Consider the following 25,029-nt stretch of genomic DNA (forward strand, 5'->3'; position numbering starts at 1 on the left):
TGCATGGACACGAACTTCACATTATCATGCATGTGGCGCCAGTAAAACATCACATGGCATATTGCCGGTAGCAATACACGAAGAGTAGTCTAGGAGTACATGCCGGGTCACACCCTCTGCGCACTCTCACTAGAAGGATATACTACCAGAGTCTCGTCAGGATAGCTAAGCTGCGCAAGATACATCCCATGCACACAATGGGCGAGACTGAGACTTCCAAACCGAGCTATCCCCAAGGACTAATCCCCAAAGCTTTTATACTAGGGGGCCTTCTCTGGCGTTGTATTCCATATCGTACCCTTAAAACACTTATGCAAATGATGCATGTCAATCAAGACTCTATGCATTCTCATATCACATTATCATTTCCCATGGTCATATCACATCATCGCATTTCGTCATCATATTTCATTATCACATTTCATATCCCATGTCTCAATCACATTTCACCTTACATCATCATATTCACAAAGCCTCCACGGAGCACTTTAATTTATATCAAAACTCGTTTATTTATAAAATTAAATACATATTTTTACATCTCATCAAACAAGGAATATAACAGAAAAATCAAAAATCAAAACAGAAAATATTTCATATTTTGCCTATTTCTCATAGGGTTTCCCGCAGGAACCCATGGAGCACTCTAGATCATATTAAAACATATTTATTTTCAAAATTAACCACATACTCATGCATCACATCCAACAAGGAACACAATAAAGTAATCAGAAGGCAAAATAGAAAACATTCATATTTTGCCCGTTTTCTCATAGGGTTTCCCATAGGAACCCATAGAGATCTCAAGTCATACAATTAATTGCATATAAGAAAAATAATAAGCAAAACAGATACAATTGGGAGAAACCCCTCATACATGAGCATACATAAAAATACAGCAAACACAGGATTGGGGGCCAATCCTACTACCCAACATACAATCCCACACCCAGAGCGAGGTTTCTCACTCCCCCTTACCTGGATGAGTAGAAAACAAAGGTGTGATCTAAGGTCGTTCCTGAGTACTCTTCCTTAGAGCTCTTTGTTTCTCTTTTTTTTTCCTAACCCTTCAGAACGCAAATGAGGTAGTGTTAGAATAGTGGATTAAGCCTAACTCAACCCTACAAAACCGGCTTGTAAGGTGAGGGTTGCTTTCCACTTATATACTATTCAATTGCCTAATCTCTAGTCGATGTGGGACTTGGGTTTTTCTCAATACACCCCCTCACGTCCAGCACTATTGGGCTTGGTACGTGGATAAATGGTGGGTGGCCCTTTTTAATGATCTAGGATTGGCGGGACTTGGGTTTTTCCCAATACACCCCCTCATGCCTATGAGGCATGCATCAATGGTGGGTGGCCCATTTTGTAGGGTTGAGTTAGGCTTAATCCACTATTCTAACAGGTAGATAGGGTTAACGCTACCTGACTCCTTAAAATTAATTCATTGGGCTGGGTCAACCCAACTCATTTTCCTTCTCTTCTAACCCACTTCTCTTTTTCCTCAAAATAATTAAATAAAATAAATACATGTATATTATAAAATATTTTTCCTCTATAATAATAATATATTTCTGACCCAAAATATAATAATATAATTTCAATAACAAAATATCATATAAAATCAACCTTCTCTTAAAACATATAAATATTTATTTAAATATGCTAATAAAAAATACTTATTTAATACGTATAAAATAATTGTCCAAAACAATAATTATTTAAAACGTACAAAATAATATTCTTCTATAATTATTAAAATAATTATGACCAAATACCATATAATAATAATTATTATTATTATTATAATAATAATAACTTTATTGAAAACTAGGGTGTTACAATGAGCCTACCACGATATTAGTGAGCAACATTAAGCCACCTATGGAATTAGTTCATTAATTACCCTCCAAATACCACAACCCTCCAATATTGGGTTAGAGACTAAGTCCCCAACTTAGTACTTACTTGGTTGGTCACTTTATACATGTGTGCCTCTACCTTACCCACACACGAATACCACATAGAACTTATAATAGATAATTGAAAAACAACTTACCCATCAATGACCAATTTACCTGCAGATGGGTTTAATCGAGTTCTTGGAGCACCGTAACGTATATTTGCACAATGGGATATTAAGTTCGAAAATATCTTTAACTCCCAAGTAGAGACGAGTCTTTCTCTTCATGCCTAACGTTGTTCAACCCACGTTCAACGTGATTCCAACCCGAGACAAGTCTCTCCTCATGTCTGACGCCACCAATCATGCACCCAACGTGAGTGAGACAGAGACGTCTCTTTTAGAACTATGCTTGATGCCTTGAAGGCATGCCTAATGCAATATCATATTTTGTTTGTGCAAAACCCGATTTTGCTCAATACCTGAAATCCAACAAATTCCAACCACATGCAACATAAACAACAACATCCATACAAATTATATAACACAATCTCATCATCAAAAACAACATGTAACTAAAAATCAAACACCTCTCAAGCATGAACCTCCATGAACACTTGAACCATCAAGGCCCATGGAAAACCTCTTTCAACTTCATCATTAACTCAATCAATAGGAATAAACAATTCATTACAATCATCATAGCCCCATAAAACACTCTAAATTTGAATCACTACTTCCCTTACCTCCTCAAAGAAGTTTGCAAGGAAGAGAATAAGAATAAGAATAAGCCACTCCACACACCACCAGTTCAAGATTTCCAACCTCAAAGCTCAGACTTCCTCACCCCCTCTTATGATCAGTTGTCAAAATGGTAAAGAAGAAAGGGTTTGAGTGAAAATGAAGAAAGGAAAAGAGAAAGGGAGGAAAAAAGAGGAATAGTAATCCTTCTCTAACTTTTCACTAAGGTTCTTAAGAATTTTGAGTTATAACTTCCTTATGTACCTTTCTTGAGCCAACTCTACTTATCTTTGGTCCAACCTTCTAGAGATCAACGTACTCTCAAGGTCTCTTAGTCCTAGAGCTCTCCACAGCAGCTATCAAATCAAACAACAGAGCTATGAGATGACAATGTTACACTTATGGTGTTACAAAAAAACACTACCATTTATAATGTGCATTGAAATTTCACTTGATTTTCCTATGGGGTTCATTGTGCTACTACAAACCATATTCACTGTCACAATGTCTATTACAACAAAGTGTGCATCCTTTGCCATAACAAAGACTAGCCCCATTCCAGGACTGTTAGAAATATCATATACAAATTCCTGTTGATTGTTTAAGCTATTGTTTGCAAATTTTGCATTCATAAAAACAATTGTTAAGAAATGTTAGATTAAATTTTTGCAAGAAACAAAATTGATAATGAATTTATATCAAGCATAATCACCTTCCCAAGTTCATATCCAACAATAAGCTTTGAGGTTTACAAATAGTAGGTTGTATATAACAAAATTTTGAAGGAAAACTCAACTTTTGCAATGAGGTCGATCCCTTGGATGCGTATGATGAACTCTTAACCCTCTTCCACTATAGTAGAATCCATTAATAAAGGTGCACACAAGTGTCATATGTGTTTACCAACTTGTATCATCAAACAATTGACATGCATCAACTACCGAACTGTCTAATAAGATGACATACACATCTAATTGCTTTAGGGGATGAACAAAACACACATAAGAAATGAGAGTTGCACTCTAGAAAATTTGAGTATGATTGTGGTTTTGTTGAAATGCCTTCATCCTTACACAATGTGTTTTGGGCTCCTGACTTCTTTGACATTGTGATTGTGAATGCTTTTGTAAAGGTCGATAACAATGCAGAAAACAACAATGACACATAAAAAAGAGACAAAATAAGAGATAGTTGTAATGTAGAGGACAATAACAATGTTGTTGCATGTGACATTGATTATGTGTATGTTTGGATATTAGTTTAAAATCACATTCAATAAAAAAAACACACTTTTTGATTCATAAAAAGCAAAAACTTACAAGTGTAGTTTTTTGTTCAATCCCAATTGAATGGTTCCCAAACACACACCATAAGTTGGGTGCTTGGCAAATTGGTAGTATCTGATGGTTTCGATGGCAACGAGAATGAAACTTATGTCTTTAAAAGTGGTGGCCTGAGAGATGAGTTTCCCACTATGGTCGTGTTGCTCTTCTGTTGTAAATGAAAATTGTTGGCCTTGGCTTGGGTTTTTAATTTTGCAAACAGTACCTCCAACTTTGGTGATGGGAAATGTTCTACCGTCTCAACCATAACAGGTTGTTCAAAAGTGTTAACAACAAGGGAAAATGCCTTTATCTGATCCATTGGAAAGAAAATTTCATTTAAATTTCGAAGCAAAATGTTTTATGAATTTGAATATGGCTTGTCTTCATTGTCGAGGATCGAAAGGAAGTCCTAGTATTCCAACTTGAAATGTCAAAGAAAGGCGGTCGTGAATAGTTTCAAACTTGTATGCGAATGATATTGAGACCACCATAACCCCATTGAAGAGCTTGAATAGTTAATGTTGCCATAGCTTCCAAGAGCTTCACTTTCTCTAGTGTTTTCTTGCTTTGAAATATTTCTTAGTGCACAAAATCCATGATAAGTATCTTCAATTCCATCAAATACTAAAATATCCATTTCTTACCTAATTCAACAAAAATGAGATAAAAAAATAAAATAAAAGCACCAATATTAAATAGTGAAATGCTACTCAATTACTACAATATTTCTACCATTCAAGAGCTATAAGTTATAGAGAAAATAAACATAAACTAAGATATTTTTATTCCTCCTCTCAGTGTAACAACCCACCTGGCCGTCACACAGCAACCCACAACAACACCACACAGACAAGAACATACATATAACCAAATAGAGTATAAACAACATGTCTAGCCTGGGGCTTAAAAATCCAAATATACAAAATACAACCCAATTGCTACACTAAGTAGCTAAAAACAACAAAAAGAATAAACTCCATCTGCCAGCTACAGACCTGCCTCAAGACACCAACCTAACCCTGCTCTACTCCCATACATAGTATGATCATTGCAGTCCAAACCACATGGAAACAACAAAGGGTAAGCTAGTGAACAGAATCAACATACATATATATATAAATACATGAATGGTAAACAACTACAACTATCAGCACATCAATCTAGTTCAGCAAGATCAGCGCACAACACATCACATATGCAACTCACATCATTCAGCAATAACAGCAGTAAACAAACAATGTCGTCATGCATATCAGCTTGGAGATCTCCTACAACAGCTCAGCCTTACGGCTTACAACAGCTCAACAATAACAGCAATAACAACATACAACACAACTCAACATTGTACATCACAGCTTAAACATCATAATTCAGCATGAACAACTCACAACACATCAATATTATAAGTCAGCTTAACAACATTCATTAATAACAGCTCAGCTCAGCAAACATCAACCATTATCAGCATTTTTCAACACATATCAGCCTATAATAGAATCACATCCGCGCCCGGCGCGCTCATGGTCGCGCCCGGCATAGCCCAACCAGAGAGCACCAGGGCTCAAACGCGCCCAGCGCAATTCCAATTGTGCCCGGCGTGCTAGGAGGTAGAGACTCTAAAAAGCCTCACACGCCTGGCGTGCCAAACCCGCGCTCGGCGCAAGGAAGGCAGAGACCTCCCCAAGGTCTCACGCCCGGCATAATACCAATTGCGCCCAGTGCCACCTCTAGCAAAGACTCCTAAGGAGTCTCCACACCCGGCGAGACGTAGTCATGCCCGGTGCAACACCAGAAACCCAAAAAGCTAAGTTATTACTGATATCGCACCCAGCGCGGTCCAACCACGGCCGACGTGGGTCATCTAGAGGCTCCTATTCTCAAGCTCGCCGGGCGCACACAACCTTGCGCCCGGCGAGCTTGCCCAATAGAGCCCTCTGATGGTCACACGCTCGGCGCCAAGAACTGCACCCGGCGTGATACCAAGCAGCAACTCACCAAGTTCAAAAATTTCCTTCAAAACTTGCAAATTCAAGCCATCCACACACATGCAATCCATCCAAAACTTCACATTTTCATCAAACAACAAGAAAAACATCTCATTTTAAGCATGCAACCATTACACCTCAAAATCCCAAAATTTTCATCAAAAACCCCAAAAACCCATTTTCATAATTTCAGCTCATCAATCATCAGGAAACTAACCATAAATGAGTTTGAGAACTCATTTCCAACAAAATCGGGCAAAAACCTAGCTTCCCTTACCTCGGTGTGAAGATTCCAAGCTCAAGCCTCAAGGGATTGCACACTTCAAAGTGAAGGAAACTAGAGTTTTCCTAAGAAACTATGAAGGCACTCTCTATAGCTCTCTCTTGGGGATTTCGGTGACTTTAGAATTGGCTGAAGTAAATTCAGATTATCATATATTCAAAAGTGTTTACAATAGGTGGGAAAAGATACACTTATAGGAAGAAACTAGGTTAACTTTGGGCGGCAATTTCAAACCAATCAAATTGGCACCTTTGGCTTCCAACGTGACTAATTCAGATGCTACCCTCATTTAGGAGTCATTTAGAAGTGATTTGAGTTGCATTTGAAGCTCACATGGCCGGAACCACTCCATGCCATCCATGTGACTCAAATTCAACTCAAATTTCTTCTAAATGATGCATAAATGAAGCCTAATTTTCCTATTAATGTATTCTTCATATAACCCTAATCTAATGACCGAAATACATTGGTCTAATGAATACAATGAATAAGAAAAATTATAAGAAGAAGAATGAGCCCAATGTTGGGTATCAAAAGCCCAAAGCTCAAGAAGCCCAAAATTAAGCCCAAGACACCTAAACCCTAATCTATGGTCAAAATACAAGACCAACAACAAAGTAAATTCATATACTAAGAAAATACAATTAAACATGGTGTTCAATCAATCAAAGCCCAAGTGAGAAGCACCCTAGGCCCACCAAGCCCATTGGGCCCACTAAGCTCTGAAGCAGTCAAATCTTCAAGTAACCTCCTGGCCATTGCTCTAGTGGTTGGGCCTTTAGCCCATGCTCTTCCATCAATTACACCTCAAAATCCCAAAATTTTCATCAAAAACCCCAAAAACCCATTTTCATAATTTCAGCTCATCAATCATCAGGAAACCAACCATAAATGAGTTTGAGAACTCATTTCCAACAAAATCGGCCAAAAACCTAGCTTCCCTTACCTCGGTGTGAAGATTCCAAGCTCCGGGAAGAAGAACGATGGAAGAAGAAGCTTGAAAAAGATGGTGAATGGAGAAGGAAGAAAGAAATCGTGCTCAGCTAAAGTCTCCAACACCACTACTTAGTGTCTAAGATCACCACATACATCCAAGATCAGAGAAAATGGAAAATGGGAAAAAGAGAGAGTAAGGAGATGTGAAGAGAAAAAAGAGTGAAAGAGAGATACAGCGGGAGTCTCACATCAAAGACTAAGGAAATACATTTTTATAACCAATTTATAACAAAGAAGATCTTACAAGTGTCTTTACCTAACTTTAGAAAATTAAAATATAAACTATACAATATTATAATATCATTCTACTAATTCACTTGATTTTCCTTTTTTTTAGACATCGTAAACTAATCCTATCACATTTTTTTTAAAAAATCCTTAAATATAAAATTCATAAAATTGTGAAAGATTGCAGAAGAAAAAATACAATTAAATAAAAAAAAACTACTCCAATAGAGCCTAGTTCAACAAATATCCTTTTTAATCTTTATTCGAGGTTTATAAATTTATGATTTGATCTGACACATTTTTATTCATATTTTGAATTTTTCTAATACGTTATCCTTTAAATAGTACCAATACAGTGAAACCACAGAAAATCAAGCTTTTGTTGGGTTTTTAAACTGTTCAAACCGATGAAATTAAAATCAGAAGCACAACGATTATTTTTTTAAAAGTAAAAATAAATCTGCATATTTTTGACTTAGTAAGTGATAACATAACACGTGAGCATTGAAGGTGGAAAATGAGGCTTGGTAAAAGAAGCTTATCGAGTTTGGGCTGACTCATATTTATAGCATGAACCGTCCTTATCAGACTTTGCTCATCAATTAGACTTTGATTGTGTCCGACAATTGTGTTCGTTAGACTGCTATAATAAAATCACAAATACTTTTTGTAATCCAAAGATTTCGTTTTATATACATCAATATGAGCTCACATTTAATAATACATATTTTAAAAAAAACTAAATTCTTTCTATCCGAATCAATACAGGATAATAATGAAGTCACATTCATAAATTAATTTACATTATTAAGTCAGTGTTTGTTTCAAAGATTATAAAACTATTTTCAGGATTGTGAATGTGAGTGTTGGTGTAAAAATCTAACATCTTGTATTTGATATAAATTATAAAACAAAAAATTCAAACATTAATTTAGTCCGAAGAATCTATATCACATATGATTCATTCTCTTTCTATCCCATGTGAAAGGATGAATTCATGAAAATATAAGCTATTTTCTAAATTAACTTCTCACAACTTCAAACTTTCATCTTATTATATTTCATTTTTTTACTTTTGAATTAAAAAATTGAAAAAGTTCAAAAGAATAATAAGTATTTACCAAATATTTTTTATGGACATAATATTCCTAAGAATATCATTAATGAAAATCTAATTTTATATATTAAACGTAAATAATGTGAAAATATTTTTAAAAATTATTTTTGACATATTGTTTTAAAGGTTTTTTTTTTTTTTTTAAATTTTAATTAATTTAATTTTTTATTTATTGTATTTATTTATAAATTAAAATTTTAATATTTTCAAAATAAATTATCAATAAATAAAATAATTCTATATTATAATATAAATTATTTATCTTAAAACAAAATATAATTTTTATGTTTAAAAATATTTATTTATACAAATATTAAATATAATTTATATATTTAAATATAATACTTATTTATATGTATAATTAATTATAAAATTTAATTATATATAATATATTATTTAACATATAGAATACAATTTATAATATACTAGTATAGTTAAATCCTTGAAGTAAACGCTACCCAAGAATTTGTGTTACCTAATCCCGATTTCTAAACCCTAAACTATCATGTTGGTTAACGAATTTTCTAGGCATAAATAAACTATATGGTCACATCTGTATGAAAAAAAATAAGAATAAAAGGGTAATTTATTCTAAATTTGTGTAGTGTGCGTTTTTGCTTCTTTGTGGGTGTAGGATCCATTTTATGAAAAATGTTGATGGTAGCTGTTTCGTATTTGTAATTTTAACGTTTAAAGGTATATGGTGGCCATTAACTGGAACTAGAAATAGGAGCAGGCACATCCAAAGACATGCCATCTAAGAACTTTGATATACACTCCTTCTCATGCCCAAATTCATCACTTCCTAAACATAGACTAGAAGAATTAATCATCCATGGCTACGTGGGAGCACCTCTACTCCATTCATTAATATTAATATCCCAAAAAGTGTTAAATATTCTTCACAACTCCAACTACACTCTTGTGGCTTTCGATAATCTATCTCACTCACTCCTTTATCCAATTCTAACTAAACCATGAATAAAAAGCAGTCCAGAAAGTAAGTAGAAAAGTGAAAACCAAACCAACTTAAAAAATCCAAATAAATTAAATAAATTAAAAAAATGACTGTTTCAAAAAGCGATTATTGTAATCTATAATCACTCACTTTCCACACGGGGCTCGCTCTAATCTCATTCGCATCCCTTAATTATCGTTCGCTCTCTCTTTCGCTGTTTCAGCGTGCGCCATTCCTTCCTTCTCAGCGTCTCTCTCGCCGGAGCATTTCTCCGACAGACCCATCCGTCAATTCTCCGGCATTCACTCACCCCATGATTCCTCCTTTCCAGATCCCAATCCCCACGCCACCAACCATTCATGGATTAGCATCACCTCCATGAAAACCTTTTCTCCGCTCCTCACCCAAAACCAATCGCTCAACTACTACTACACCACCGCGCCTCCGTCACCACGCGCTGCTTCATCTCAATCCTGCAATCCTAGGGTTAGGGTTTCCGTCGCAAAGCAGAATGTTCAAGAAAATCATGAAAGGAGGGAAGAAGCCCTCCAAGTCCGACGCCAGCGATCCCCCTCCGCCGCCGTACGCCGCCGCCAACCGCGTGCCGCCGCCCTCCGCCAATGTCGTCGTCAACCACGCCTCGCGCGGCGCCGCTGGCTCCGCGGCGAATTCCGCCTCCGCTCTCCCCCTCGTGCCGCTGTCCGGCGCGATGGAGCCGGTGCCGCCGTTCCGCGACGCGGCGGCGTCCGAGCGGCAGAGCCTGTTCCTCCGGAAGCTCCACGTGTGCTGCTACGCGCTGGACTTCTCGGACACGCTGAAGAACGTGAGAGAGAAGGAAATCAAGCGGCAGGCTCTGATGGACCTCGTGGACTTCATCCAATCGGGCTCCGGCAAGATGTCGGAGAATTGCCAGGAGGAGATGATCAGAATGATCTCCGTCAACATTTTCCGGTGCCTCCCGCCGGCGTCGCATGAAAACACCGGCCAGGAACCCGCCGATCCCGAGGAGGAGGAACCGAGCATGGACCCCTCCTGGCCTCACCTTCAGCTCGTGTACGAGCTTCTCCTCAGATACATTGTTTCCTCCGATACCGATGCTAAAATCGCCAAACGGTATATCGATCACTCCTTCGTTCTCAAATTGCTTGATTTGTTTGACACTGAGGACCCGCGGGAGAGGGAATATTTGAAAACCATACTGCATCGTATATACGGGAAATTCATGGTTCATAGGCCGTTTATTAGGAAAGCTATTAACAACATTTTTTACCGGTTTATATATGAGACTGAGCGGCACTGTGGTATTGGGGAGCTTCTGGAGATTCTTGGGAGCATTATTAATGGGTTTGCTCTGCCCATGAAGGAGGAGCATAAGTTGTTTCTGGTGAGGGCGCTTTTGCCTCTGCATAAGCCCAAGTCCGTGGGGATGTACCACCAGCAGTTGTCTTACTGCATCACGCAGTTCGTGGAGAAGGATTTCAAGCTGGCGGATACCGTGATTAGGGGGTTGTTGAAGTATTGGCCTGTTACTAATTGCCAGAAGGAGGTTCTCTTCCTTGGAGAGTTGGAGGAAGTGCTGGAGGCCACGCAGGCGGCAGAGTTTCAACGATGCATGGTTCCCCTTTTTAGACAGATTTCGCGCTGCCTCAATAGCCCTCACTTTCAGGTTCGTGGATATTTACTGTATTTATGATGGTGTTAGTTTGGACATGGTGTTGTGGGTTTCAATTGGAAATGTTGCTTGTTGAACTGCTACCTTATATGTTATGATATACGTTACACACCCAATCTAGGCCTATTGTTTTAACTTGTGGTTGTTTATTTATGGTATGCGGGGTTGAGGGGAGGGATGCAAGTTTCAGATGCCTAATTAATGAACTTTAATTGCATCATTCCTTTTCTGTTTCACCTTTTATAGCTCCATTCTCTATTGTGATTGAATCTAGTTTTTTGGTGGACAGTTTTGGTGCTTATTGTTTAGTTACTTTTTATGCCATGGGTCTATTAGTGATGCGCCTTTAGAGAGTTTAGATAGGAAACATATTAAAAAAAATTATATTATGTCATTAACTATTAATGGGAGAAGTGGGTTTATGTTTGAATCTAACTTGGTTGGCTTCTGGTCTTTCACACATAGAAATGCAAGCATACAGGCACATGCACATGCTTTTTTTGCTTGTACAGGGATTTTGACTTCATTATTGTTCATTGTCTGCTTCAGAGCGAGTACTGAAATGGCAAAGTTAACCAAAAGTGAAATTCAACTAGTGGCTATTGTCTATTAGGTTACTTATTAAGTATGAATTGTAAGTGTGATTTATATCTTTTAAATAGTAAAATACCTAGCACAAAATAAAGATTACATGGGTAGGGGCTTATGTTGGGGACTGTAAAGTTAATTTTATATTTAATAACTGTAAAAGTTCGTGATTTCTCTTGCAAAGTATTTTAGAAATCTCTGGGTTATGGTTTTGTTTCTTTCTTATTTACTTATTATGTCGTGAAGTGCATCTGACTGTGTTTAAAGAATTCCAACCTAATAGGAACTGAATCTTGAGATTGAAGCTGTGGGAAATATGGTTTCTAGTGTCAAGTGTTATCCATTACCCTTATTTGTTTGGAGAAATGCAACACCCTTCTCGATTCAAGATTCTGAGCACATTCCCCTGGGATTTAATATGATTGATTACACTTTTCCTCCCTAATGACAAAATTGAGAGTCAAGTTAGATGGATTGAGAGTTACATTCAAGTCACATGACCAACATGCTGGAAATAAAATCAGTTTGAAAGGACATAAGAACTCCTAAGGAACTTGTTTTCAGGGTCATGTCATTGTCATGACTCATGGATGGCCTTTGTCTAGTAACTTTTGTTCTCATAACTCAAGCTGTTTGCATCATCTAACATCTTCCTTTTCACAAACCTAACTATCAATACTCTGAAAGGAAATTTCTCTTTTATGAGGACAATTACCCAAACTAGTAAACATGTACCTTTCAATCTTTTGATATGCCATGTGTTGTGATCTGGCTTTTAAAATATTAGAATCTAATGATTATTGGTACAACACATTTTTATTCATAGAGAGCCATTGGGCATCCCTTCTCAGTTGAGCTTAGTCTCTAGTTTGGTGCACTTCTTTCTTAAAGATGAAAACCAATTTGTTGCATCTCTGTTGAATTATGAATCCTCATGTTTGAGCATGCTCTTTGGAGTCTAATTAAGCAATAAAAATGACTATTTATAAGGTTGACAATTTTAGTCATTTTTAATTGATCCAATCTGAATATTACTGAATGCTCTTGCTATTAATCACTTGGTCAATAAAATATCTTCTTCATGCTTGTGTATCTTTGTAGAGCATAGTTGTCAATCCGAGATAGTTAAGCACAGTGGACGACCCCAGAAGTGGGATAATGGATATAAAGGAGAATTTAAATGATATTGGTGTAACTTTTAGCAACTATTACACCGGTTAAGAACTTTCAATTAAATATAAATTTTTCAAAACTTATCGTTAGATTGAAGTTCCTCACACTTAGATCATATATACAAAATTTTATATTAATTTAAGATGATTTGATACCTCATTCTTATTAAACAAAATTGATGTAATATATACGTTTCAAAATATACTAAAATATGCATACTTTGATTATCTTTAAATTGTTGTTCAATTTTAACAAAATTTGATATATATATATACAAGATGATATGAAGTTATAATTCAGTGATTGGATCAATAAAATTCACATTTAATATAAAGTTATTGAACGATGTAATAGTTGGTAAAAGTTACACCGGTGTCATTTGAAGCTTTCTCACATATATATAAATATATATTTAATGCATCAACAATTTTCAATAATAAAAATTCTTTGTACTTAAATAAAACATATAATAGAATGTCAAGGAAACAAAGTATTTAAAGTCTTAAATCAATTTTTTGTTGCTTAAAATGTTCTCTGAACTATAATAATTAAAAATAAAAAAGTAAAATTAAAATTTATCTCAATTAAACCCATTAAACCAAACACAAAAAGGAGAAAAATAAATAAATAACATTTGGACCCATTTGCCCAATTTTTCCAATCCTAATTTGTTCTTTGTAATTTTATGACCCCAAAAGCTAGGTGCTTCCCCCCTCTTTTCCCTCTTAGAAGATTCAATTATTAGAGTTGTCGTCGGAGAAGAAGACAAGCCTATAGGAGAGCCACTGGGAAAAGAAGATAGAGTCAAAAAAGAGGACAAATATGCAAGGGAGCTGTTAAGAGAAGAAGACAGAGCTGCTAGAGAAGAAGAGAGTCATTGAAGAAGAAAAAATTAGGGCAATAGGAAGAGAGGAGTGATGACGCCCACTAGGTCAACATAAATGCACAAAGGGAATTTTTCTTTGAAGGGAAAAAGAAAAGTACCCTCATTAAGTGAGTGTATTTTTCGAAATTTTGCAAACTGGTCTAGACCCGCCCCGCGCTGCCAATTCATGGCTGCTCTAGCTGCAAGGTTGAACCGCTATGCAATGGTGTCATTGTTGTGGCTTCGTGCCCCTTTGCTTTTGTCATGATAGTGGCCACTATTGACAACATAAGAAAAGAGAAGGGCCTAAACATAATTTACAAAATAAATAACATGTGAAGGTCTTGTCATACAAGTTGATGATGTGGCAGCCACATCATTAACGGTATTAGTGCATGATGAACAAGGACCAAAAATGTTGGTGGAGGAAAAAATTAAGGTCTTAAGGCTGTCAAACTTTTGTTTAAGGACTAAAAGTGAAATTTTTAAAAACAAATTAGGGACTAAACTTATTTAACCCATTAGAAAAACCCAAATAATTTCTTTAGGAACTAGATTTTGAATTTCATCTCTTCCTAGACTTTAAGTTCAAGCAATTCACATCACAATAGTTTCTTGATGGGGTTGGGTTTCTAAGTCCATGCAAAAGCATCATTACTTTTCCCAATATGTTTTATGGGCTTAATGTGGAACTATATTTCTTTCCCTAGTGATGATTTTCTCTTCATTAGCATAAACAATGGTAATTGCAGTCTATACTCTATAGCTATGTTGTCAAAAGCTGCCGCAATAAGTTGCAGCAGTGACGTTGCATAGCGTTCCATCGTTGTGGCGGGAGTGGTTGCGAATTGGCCGAGTGGAGATCAGTTTGCGAAATTTTGAAAATATACATTTTTGTATTTCCCTTCATTTTTTTCCTTTTGTGCGTTTTCGTTGACCTGGTGTGTGCCATCGCGTCTCCTCTCTTCGTGGTGCCTTATCTTTTTGGCAAATCTCTTCTTGTTTGGCGACTCTAGTCTTCTTCTCATAACGGTTCTCCTGCATCTGTCTTATTCTCCAATGACTCTATCTTTTTCTTCCGATGGCTCTCCTATATTTGACTTCTTCTGTGGCAGCTCTTCAACAATTGAATCTTCTAAGAGCATCTCCAATGGGGGTTGCTTATAAGCAACTCCCATTGCAGATGCTCTAAGTGGAAAGGGGGGTGGGGCTAAGTGCCTAGTTGTTGGGGTCTTAGGGTTACAGTGAACAAATTAGGATCAGGAAAATTAGGCCAATGGGCCAAAATGTTTTTTTTTTCTCCTTTTTTGGTTTGATTTGGTGAGCTTAATTGAGATAATTTTTTTATTATTATTTTTAATTATTGTAGTTCATAGAACATTTTTAAGTAACAAAATTAATTTAAGGTTTTAAATACTTTGTTTTCTTGACTTTCTATTTTATGTTTTATTCAAGTACCAAAAATTTTATTATTGAAAATGGTTAATGCACAAACTGAGTTATTTTCTGTTTTTGAGCTTATATTATTAATTATAATATATATTTTTAAATTATATATATATATATTATATAGAGAGAGAGAGAGAGAGAGAAGTACTTTAAGAGTAAGTCTTAGTAAACTTATCCTTCTCAATTACTCATGTTCTATATTGAATTTTAACAATCTAATCATTAAATTAGAAGTTCTTAATTTATAGATAAGTCTACAAATTTTTGTAAAGTTAAGAAATCATAAAATATTTCTTTATATAAATTTAAATCAATATATAAAATGATTTTATGATTATCCATTAATTTGAATTAATGAAACGAATTATTAAATAATTTTTAAACTTTTTATTAATTTGTCTATACATTATAAGAACTTTTAAATTAGTAGTTGAATTATTGAAATTTAATTTAGATTATGAGTTATTAAGTGGAATAAATCTATTGAGATTTACTCTTGGAATAAATGATTCCTATTCACACACACGTGCTAGAATAGCTGTCATCTCGCTATTCTACTATTTGGGTCAGCCACTTTGCTTCGCTATCTAGGGGGCTGACAACTATGATCTTTTCACAAAATTCACTTTCTGTCTCAAAATTTTTTTTAACCAGTCTTAGTCCCTCAATTATTATGTCATTGAACAAATCAACAACTCCCTAGACCATAATCCAAGAAACAAAATCAACAACACACGGTAAGCAAAACTAACAAGGATAAGAAAAATCACAAACCTATTAACCCATGAATCAAAACTCCAAACAAACTTAACTTGTATCCAAACAAACTCTAAGACCGGTTAAAAAATAGTTGGTTGCTGCTGTGGCTGTCATGTCATTACTCAACAATGGCACTTGATGGCAGGGACAAAAAAGTTAAAGGAGGAAAAGTTTGGGAACTAAGAGAACATTTCTAACTCAGGAAAAAAAAAATGGGTTAAATTCAGTACTCACCAGATAATTTGTTATTTATTTTAGCCTATTGTTAGTGTTCTAAATCTTGATGGCAGTGTGTAGCTGCCGATCCCAAAAACACTAGTGGGATAACTGCTATTTTGAAATATGTATATATAATGTATGCTATATACGTATAAATTCTCAAAAATGATATAAATTAGTCAAAATTCATGACACTCATGTCAGGATTAACAAAGGACATAGGTGTCTTAATGTAACAATACAGGTTTCCTTGACAATAATCATCAATCATCATCTTTTAAATATAAGTCTTCTTTATTTTCATTACTGTTAGAGCTGTAGATTTCATTTTTGAAAATTGAAATCCCAAAAATAGCCCTCCAAAATGGCCTAACCTCTCTGTTCAGAGGGCTTTCTTGGAATCATCACATAGTGCCACTATCCTGTCCTCTACGACTGCTATTTAGTCTACTATGGCTGCTACATTAAACTGCTCTGCTACAGCAGCCCATGTAATGGCCAGGGTTCGTTCCACTTCCATCGTAGTTATGTTACTTACATTCAACTGGCTAACTTAACCTTCTTGTGGATGCACAGTTCGACATACCTTTATGGGGAAGGTGGTGTTCATTTGGATGGATAGGTGGACCGACCTTAATAGGAAAGGGGGTGGCACCCTCATGAATGAAAATTGCTTCTTTAGTTTTAATTAAATCCATGTAAAAACATTATCATAACTTCAAATATTTATACTGTTTGCACTCCAAACAAGTATTGCTGGCTCTACTTGTTTGATTGGCGGGTGACACATTGCAAATGATCTTCAATTCACTAATAAAAGTTTAGTTTCTTAGGTCATGAGGGTGTTGCAACTGATCTGATAAATCAGGGAGCAAAGTGCTATTGATCTTTCTTTTTTTTCTATTCATGCGTTAGCCTTGTTCTCAATGAGCTTATATTCTATCTTGTTGCTTTCTAGTAACATTATGATGAACTTGTTATCTCTTGGTTTCTTATAAGCTGACGCATCCCTTTCAAATTGCCGAGGCAAATAGTCCCTTCCATCCAAAATTGGCTCAAACTTCTAAAATTCTTCTGAAAAATCAATTTCCCGGAAAAACAGAGAGAAGCTTTATCTGTTGTTTGCCAAGCCCCTGCTAAGCTAATATTTATTTTCCTTTTTTCACTTATATGAAAGACTGGAAGAGCAAGTTAGTTTCTAAGGTCACAACAGGCTTATTTGCTAGAGTCGACTTCATGAGGGTGCTATGTATTTTATTCCAGTTTTATGGTGCTTTTGAAAGAAGTGTTTCTGTAAATTACACTTCCCTCTTGTGATAGATGATTAACTTACGTTGTCCTCTTATCTTTTTTAAAAAATTACACATGTCAATGTTTTATTCTCGAGTATTTTTAATCAGCATACAGTGTTTAGACTCTTGAACAGTCAGAAGAACTGAACTTGTTTACTGTTATTTTTCATGGTTTAAATGTTCTATCAGAAGTCTTTGCTTAGGCACACTTGTTATGCAGGTTGCAGAACGAGCCCTCTTTTTGTGGAATAATGAGCATATTGTGAGCTTAATTGCCCAAAACAGGACTGTGATATTACCAATAATATTTGAAGCATTTGAAAGAAATATTTCGAGTCACTGGAATCAGGCAGTTCACGGTCTGACTGTGAATGTTCGCAAAATGTTCTTGGAAATGGATGCAGAATTGTTTGAAGAGTGCCAGAGGCAGCATTCAGAGAAAGAGGCTAAAGCCAAAGAAATAGAAGAGGAGCGGGAACTTAAATGGAAGAGACTGGCAGATGCTGCTTCACGGAATGGAGTTGAGGATATGGTCACAACTTAGCCTTGTTTGTTTACTGCCACAACTGGAGCTGTGAATTAATTAGGTGAAGCATCATGATGAATGTGCTCTTCTCCATTTTGTTGGCCATTATTTATTGGTTTCTTTCGTTTCTGCCTAATTTTTTTCTCTCCTCTTCAATCTTATTATATCAGTTGGATAATTAGCAATTTTAAGAAAGCAGTGATTAATGTAACTTATTGGAAGTTCTTAGCAATGTCTGCAGATTAAGAATGTTTTTTGAAATACTTTCTTGTATTTTTCCCCTTTTACAAAGAGAAATACGGAAGATTTCTTTTCTTTTTACCTTTTTTTTTTTTTTCCCCTCTTCATTTTAGAACAAAATCGCACCTATTGTTGCTCTGGATTTGGGCGTGATGATTGGAAATATGAAGGCATGATGCAGCAAAACCTTTTAAAGCTAAGGTTGACTGTTAAGTGATCGAACTATATCACTTTGGCAGATGGGCATATTTTAATATGAAAATTGTCATGAGCTAGTATCACATCAAGTGTAAACAGGCATAATAAGTCGAGTTTGACTAAATTAAGATATCTAATTAAATTGGATTTGTGTTTTTTTTTTAAGCCTAACTCAATCCATTTATACCCACCCATATAAGGCAATGTCAATATTCATTACTTATAACTGAAATACATAACAAACTTTACAGCTTAGTATAAAATATACGTGCATATATTCTTCTATATAACAATATGTATTCTATCCAAATACGCGATCTCTAGGCCATTCTCTGTCTCATCCTGTGGTCGTGTTGGTATTTCTGATCCATTTCAAACCACTGCACTTGACTAACTTGAGGATGTGTCACCAAAAACAAAGTAGATATGCACGTTTAATGGATAGAAATTGGGATCTGATAGAGAGCACTTACATGCTGCGTTTTGATTGAAATCTAATTCCAATGAGATGTGTAATTTTCAATTCTAAATGATGGGGAAATTATAGGATTTTCTTCCCCGATCCTAGTTTTGCACCAAAAATAATGAACCCCAATTAATTTCATGGCTACGGGAATTTGTATATATCATCATTTTGACGATTGAGGAAGTCAACTAAATCAAAACATGCGTTTTGAAATCAAGAAAAAGAAAGTAATATATGACTTCCTTTGCTATCACAATTTAGATGACAGATTGTTTACACTGCAGGATTGAATAAACTTGTAGCAAAATTTATATTTGTATTTGTTTTGATTACTGCAGGCAAGTTGAAACCTGAAACTTGGTGGCAAACTGGCAATGGACACGAAAGTTGCTACCACTAAGGCACTAACTTATTCTGATGATATTTCATATATTTTATGGTTTTCCAAACGTTACACTAGTATACAGTTTCTAAGGAATAAAAGGGTTATAGTTATAGGTACATATTCTCAAACCAAGCATTCTCCAACCAGTCATGTCATTCCAAGTGGGAAGACCACCATGATCTGTTGAATAAAAGAAAAGCAACTCAATGAGCAATTATCTGCCAGAACCTGAATACAACTTAAATTGCTAAAGTACATTTTCTTTTTGAATTATTCTATTTTTGCAACATTTTCTTATAATTCGTTTTTTTTTATCACATCATTTATCTTTTCACACTTTTCTCTCCTTTTCATTTGTGTAAAAAAAAAAAAAAGTTGTAGAAAACATGAGTAGGAATAAAACTTCTCTTTTCTATATTCCTGCAATGTGGCTAAGGTTCCTATATAATTATGGGCGCAGTTTGTTTGTCTTTACAGGGCATTTAGAGGAATATTGATTCAACTTGGGCCCTGTTCTCAATTCTCATCACCTTAGAATGTAAGTCAATGGTAAATTTCTTTCAAAAAAGTAAAACATGGCTCTCACTTTATATATGATGGTTTTGTTGGGTAGAGTCCATTTCTTTCTGTAATAATTAATTTGCTTCCTTAAAAGCTCAGAGTCAAGGAACGCTTCAGCACTAGTCGTATAGGCATTTTATCTTGTTTAAGCTTAGGGTAGGTTAGGTTGGTTTGGCCCCTTATTGTTTTGTTTAGTTACACCATAAATAAATAAATCACATATTGGAAATAACCAAGTTGGACAAGTAGGTAGCTAAAAAATTAATACTAATGAATAACAAGAAAAATTAACAACGGAAATATTTTTTATCTTTCAAGAATTTGTTTTTCTTCTATTAAAATAATAAAGTGTATGATTTATCTTTTCCTATTTTATTTCTTTCTGAGATAAAACTAAGAAAACTATCAAATTAAAAGTAGTAGCTAAACCATCAAAGGAATAAATTAAGATGTCAAAAATACGCTAGACAACATCAATTTGAGCCCACTTCTAGCGCATGAGCAGAATTAAAGTTTCATTCTTATTAATGGATTTACATAATGTTGGTTTCCCCTGCCACCCAAAACCATATCCCTATCCCTTATCTTTTAATCTTCAAACATTTAATTAATTCAAATAAATTTAATTCAATTGTTTTCTTTTTCTTTTCACGTTACATTAAACATTCATATCTTGTCTCTAACACTATTCAATGGCAAAAAGAATTTGTATCAATGATCACAATCTACATATCTAGCAAGTTGTTAAAGCTGAAGTAGAAGCTAGTTATGGAGCATCTCTGCACAAATGGCCAGAATTGCTGATGCCAAGAATAGTGATCATAGAAGTGCATCTAATCTTAGAAGAATGAATGACCTAATTATATAATATAGTTTGATATATACATTGCATATTATCTCGTTAATTAATTGCTAAGGCAATAGTTGGTGGAGTTTCCACACACATTCAGCAATATTATCCTCTCCTTTTCAATTTTCCAACTTCGTTTTTATGATTAGTCATTTATCTTATCTTACAATTTGTGCATATAAATATGTGGCCTTAAGGCCCTCTTCATGGACTTGGGAAAATAAAGTGGCATATAAATATCAAAAAAACATGCAAGGAGAACATTTGCGTAAAGGGACTTGGCTTCAAGAGGAAGATGAACAATTGACCAACTTTGTGGCTCTACTTGGGGAACGAAGATGGGATTCCCTTGCCAAATTAGCTGGTATGTATGAACTATTATGTTTATGATCATGATATTGATGAATACTTTATAAAATTTGGGTTTAAATTGTGATCGTGGTTGCGATTTTATTGTAATCTTTGATATCGTGAAAAATTACGAATGAATGAGGCTAATATAGTTGCAATGTAGTCATTTAGACCCCAAAAGTCTTGATGTCGAGAGTGCATTCACTTTTTTTAAGACCTTCATAAAATGTTCAATTTGACATTGATCATTTATATTTTGTACATGCGTGGTGAAAAGTGTTAGAACTTTTTTTTTTTTTTTTTTTTTTTTTGTAGGCTTAAGGAGAAGTGGTAAAAGTTGTAGGTTAAGGTGGATGAACTATCTTCGTCCAAATCTCAAGCATGGTCCTTTTAGTGGTGAAGAAGAGAAACTTATTGTTCAGCTTCAGCAGCAATTGGGTAACAAGTGAGATTCTTCCCCTGCTTGAGGCTGAAAAAATACGTGTACTTTGTGTTCACAATGTTACACTGCTAGTGTTGGAATTGGTATATTATCACCTCAAGTTCTTCAAATTTGTAACCTTATAGTACAATGAATCTAGGTGGGCAAAGATTGCTCGGAAACTTCCAGGAAGAACTGACAATGAAATCAAGAATTACTGGAGAACTCATTTAAGAAAAAGAGCTCCTCAAGTTCGACAAGAAGGTACAATGTGTTGTTCTTTATATAAATAAATGTTCATTTATTATAGGTGTGTCAAAGGATTCATTTATTTATTATTCATCTAATTTTAACAAGTATTTAATTTTTAAAACGTTTTTATGGGTAGATCAGAAATCTATCATTAAAAAATTGTTAATTGGTGGATTAGATTTTTTTTTTCTTAAAAGGTTTGGATGGGTTAGATTTTGAAATGCATTTTTAACGAATCTATATGAATTATTTTTATCTAATCCATTATAATCTAACTTTAAATTATCTAATTCATTTATTTGCGAGCTCTACTCATTTTATTATAGACTTGTTTACTATAAAATATTGTGGTATCATTTGATTCATGTAGTCATAAAAGACTTGGTGTGCTTGAATAAGTTTCTTTTCAAAAATACTTTTAGAAAAAAAAATAATTAAAATATTTTTTTTAAAATTAAAACTAACTTGTATATAATTTAAAAACAAGATTTTTGAGAAGTTAATAAGTGAAAGTATTTACAAATTAGCTTATGCTTGATCTAATTTCAGTTTATGAAAAAAATTATTTCATTTTTTTCGTTAAAGAATCCAAACGCATTCACTTGCTTGTTGCTGTAGTTCTTGTAAATGAGTGTAATTTATAATCCACTTACACTAGTTCATTCTCCATCTAAGGAAATTTCAAGTATAAATTAGAAATTGAAACACGAGATTTCAACCAGAAAAGCATTGATATGGTTTCCATCACAGAAAAAGTTTGTTGTGAAGATAGTGAGTGGGAGACAAAGGATAGCTCCATAGACACTTTACCCTTATCAGATTGGGAATTGAGAAGCTCACCCTATGAGACTAGGATATTGGATTGGATAATGCAAAATGAATTTGGTGAGAAAGAAGTAGAACAAGATTGTAATAGCACAGGAACATTCAACTACAGTCCTCAAGAATTTGCAGAGGGATGTGACTCATGGGATTTTTCAGGTTCCTTATGGGATTTGAACTAAGATGAGACTCTGCCTTCAAAATGTTAACACTAATGATTTTGTAAATAGACTTGCATTATTCCTTTTGAATAGATAACTTTCCATTCTGAATTGCTTACTATAACAGTGGTTTATTGATTAATGTTATTCTTATAGAATGAGTAATATGATGGAGAGAGATACAAAAAGAAAATAGAATTTTATGTGAAAATAATATTAGTCAGTAACTTGAGATCATTGTACCTCTCAAAAAGAAAAAGTGATACTTACACAGAGCAGAGAGTATTAAAAAAAAAAAAACAGAATTTTCGTGACTAAAGAAATTTGTCAATATCCTTAAAATTATTGAAACATGCTATTTCACTCTTTTATTTAGTTGCATTATATTTAATCAGTTAATGTGTGGAGGAAAAAATAGTAGTTATGCAACTTATCTTATTGATTTGTGGTTAGTCGGTCATCTTTCTCAATCCTCATAAGAGTGAGAAAAATTTATATTATTTATGGTTTATTGACTAAAAACATGTAATATAATTAAGGATATCTTGATATAATAACAATAATAATAATAAAAGAGATGATTTGAAATGAATATTATAGAAAGGGACAAACAAAATTCTTAAGATGATTCTACTTTCAAGGACGGAGAGTGATAGATGGATGAAGGTTAGCATTATATTTGTAACGTAGCGGTCATTCTCCGACTAACGGGTTTCGATCCCAGTCGGGGCACGATCCTACATCCTCCCTGGTGGTAAGCTGACTTGGCTCTCGGTCGGCTCTTTCTTGATTGGTCACTCGGTTAACGCCCGAGTGGAGGCTCGCCGCAAATTAGCTCGGCCTTAACCCGACTACCCCCTCGACCATAATCCGACTACCAACTCGGTCAAAATCCGATCTGACCCCTCTACATGGGTACACTCGATCAGAATCCGACTTGTGTGCTCCAACTCGGCTAAAATCCGATCTGACCCTCTCACATAGATACTGATCCGATATCAGGGACAAAATCTCATCTTTAATGACAAAATATTCTCTAGATTAGACGGTTGAAGAAATCCCTACATTCTCGGGGCCCAGGAGGCCCGTCAGCAAGAAACTATAAAGCCAAAAACCCTAGAGTTGAGAAGGCAGATTACACTTTTGAATGCTCTGGCTCGGAGGCACGATCTAGGAAAAAACCCTAGTCCAACCCCTGGCCGGAACATTTTGGCGCCCACCGTGGGGCTACGATGAAACTTTTCCTACGCCCCAAGTAACACAGAAGGATCCGCACTTTACCATGGCAAGAGGCGGCACATCTAACAGCGACTCACAACACCCTACCATGGAGGAGATGATGGCATTGATCAACGTTTTGAGGGAGGAGAATGCGCGATCCAAGGAGAGAGAGGAGGCTATTCAACGAGAAAACGAGGAGATTATGAGGCGGGCGGACGAGATGCAAGCTATGATAACGGCCAACGCCAGGACGGTGGAGGAAGATGTCATGATGGAAGTCCCCAGAGATTTTCGACCTTTTTCGGAGGCCATAGAGGCCGAGACCATCCTGAGGGATCATCGGATTCTCCAAGTCGAACCTTTTGATGGAACTCAGGATCCCAGTCAGCACTTGACGGATTTCCGCGCTCAAATGATGATTTGTGGAGGAAGTATGGAAGTCCGCTGCAAACTATTCATGGGTACACTAAAAAAAGCAGCACTGGATTGGTTTAGTTGTCTCCCTGATCGATCAATCACCGACTTTGATGTCTTTAGTCGGCTCTTCATGGCACAGTTCGCCGCTAACAAGAAGAAACCACCGATCACGTCGGACTTGTTCGACCTCAAACAGAAGCGGGAGGAGTCGTTGAAGGACTTTCTGCAAAGGTTTAATGAGGTCGCCTGGAGGATAGCGTCCTTGGATGAAAGGATGGCACTCATCGCGTTCCAGAAGGGCTTAAGGTCTGGAGCTTTCGACATCGCGCTGGAGAAAGCGAATTGTCAAACAATGTCGGAGGTGAGAGCTTTCGCCCTGAGTCACATCAAGACGGAGAATGGACAAATCAACAAAAGGGCAGCTGAAAGCCGAGAAGCTGGGGTCATCCCAAGAGATTTTTATTCCATATAAAAATGTAAAAAGGTTTTTTGCTGAGAAGATTTTTAACGAGGCACCACTAACCAATAATTCCAATTTTATTAAATACCTTCTATTTTATCTTTCCATGATCGACAGGTGTGTTATTTAAAAGCAGCAAACTCGT

General features: G+C 35.5%; 2 protein-coding genes across 3 annotated transcripts; both read left to right on the top strand.

Annotated features, from left to right (window-relative positions):
• Positions 1 to 9,645: 9,645 nt before the first annotated feature.
• Positions 9,646 to 18,400, top strand: LOC109818775 (serine/threonine protein phosphatase 2A 57 kDa regulatory subunit B' beta isoform). Its single transcript, XM_020384302.2, has 2 exons — positions 9,646 to 11,202; positions 17,774 to 18,400. The coding sequence occupies exons 1-2, from the start codon at positions 10,048 to 10,050 to the stop codon at positions 18,095 to 18,097; spliced, it is 1,479 nt and encodes a 492-aa protein (XP_020239891.1). The 5' UTR covers positions 9,646 to 10,047; the 3' UTR covers positions 18,098 to 18,400.
• Positions 18,401 to 19,104: 704 nt separating this feature from the next.
• On the top strand, positions 19,105 to 24,563 carry LOC109818768 (transcription factor MYB27). 2 transcript variants are annotated; one of them, XM_083060615.1, is made up of 4 exons: positions 19,105 to 19,906; positions 20,977 to 21,143; positions 21,446 to 21,575; positions 21,712 to 24,563. In XM_083060615.1, coding segments are annotated over exons 1-4 (432 nt in total). In that variant the 5' UTR covers positions 19,105 to 19,904; the 3' UTR covers positions 21,845 to 24,563. The 2 variants fall into 2 exon arrangements, with proteins under 2 accessions (XP_082916741.1, XP_082916740.1); XM_083060614.1 differs by lacking the exon at positions 19,105 to 19,906 and having other exon boundaries at positions 19,960 to 21,143.
• Positions 24,564 to 25,029: the final 466 nt, after the last annotated feature.

The sequence above is a fragment of the Cajanus cajan genome, chromosome 7, assembly GCF_000230855.2.
Source record: "Cajanus cajan strain Asha chromosome 7, NIPB_CcT2T_4, whole genome shotgun sequence".
NCBI lineage: Eukaryota > Viridiplantae > Streptophyta > Magnoliopsida > Fabales > Fabaceae > Cajanus > Cajanus cajan.

Bases quoted from the DNA above. Each gene is read 5' to 3' on its own strand.
- LOC109818775 (XM_020384302.2), top strand. From the start codon at position 10,048: ATGTTCAAGAAAATCATGAAAGGAGGGAAGAAGCCCTCCAAGTCCGAC. The intron at 11,203-17,773 runs GTTCGTGGATAT...CTTGTTATGCAG, and splicing joins TCAATAGCCCTCACTTTCAG to GTTGCAGAACGAGCCCTCTT.
- LOC109818768 (XM_083060614.1), top strand. From the start codon at position 20,921: ATGATTAGTCATTTATCTTATCTTACAATTTGTGCATATAAATATGTG. The intron at 21,144-21,445 runs GTATGTATGAAC...TTTTTTTTGTAG, and splicing joins TTCCCTTGCCAAATTAGCTG to GCTTAAGGAGAAGTGGTAAA. The intron at 21,576-21,711 runs GTGAGATTCTTC...CAATGAATCTAG, and splicing joins CAGCAGCAATTGGGTAACAA to GTGGGCAAAGATTGCTCGGA.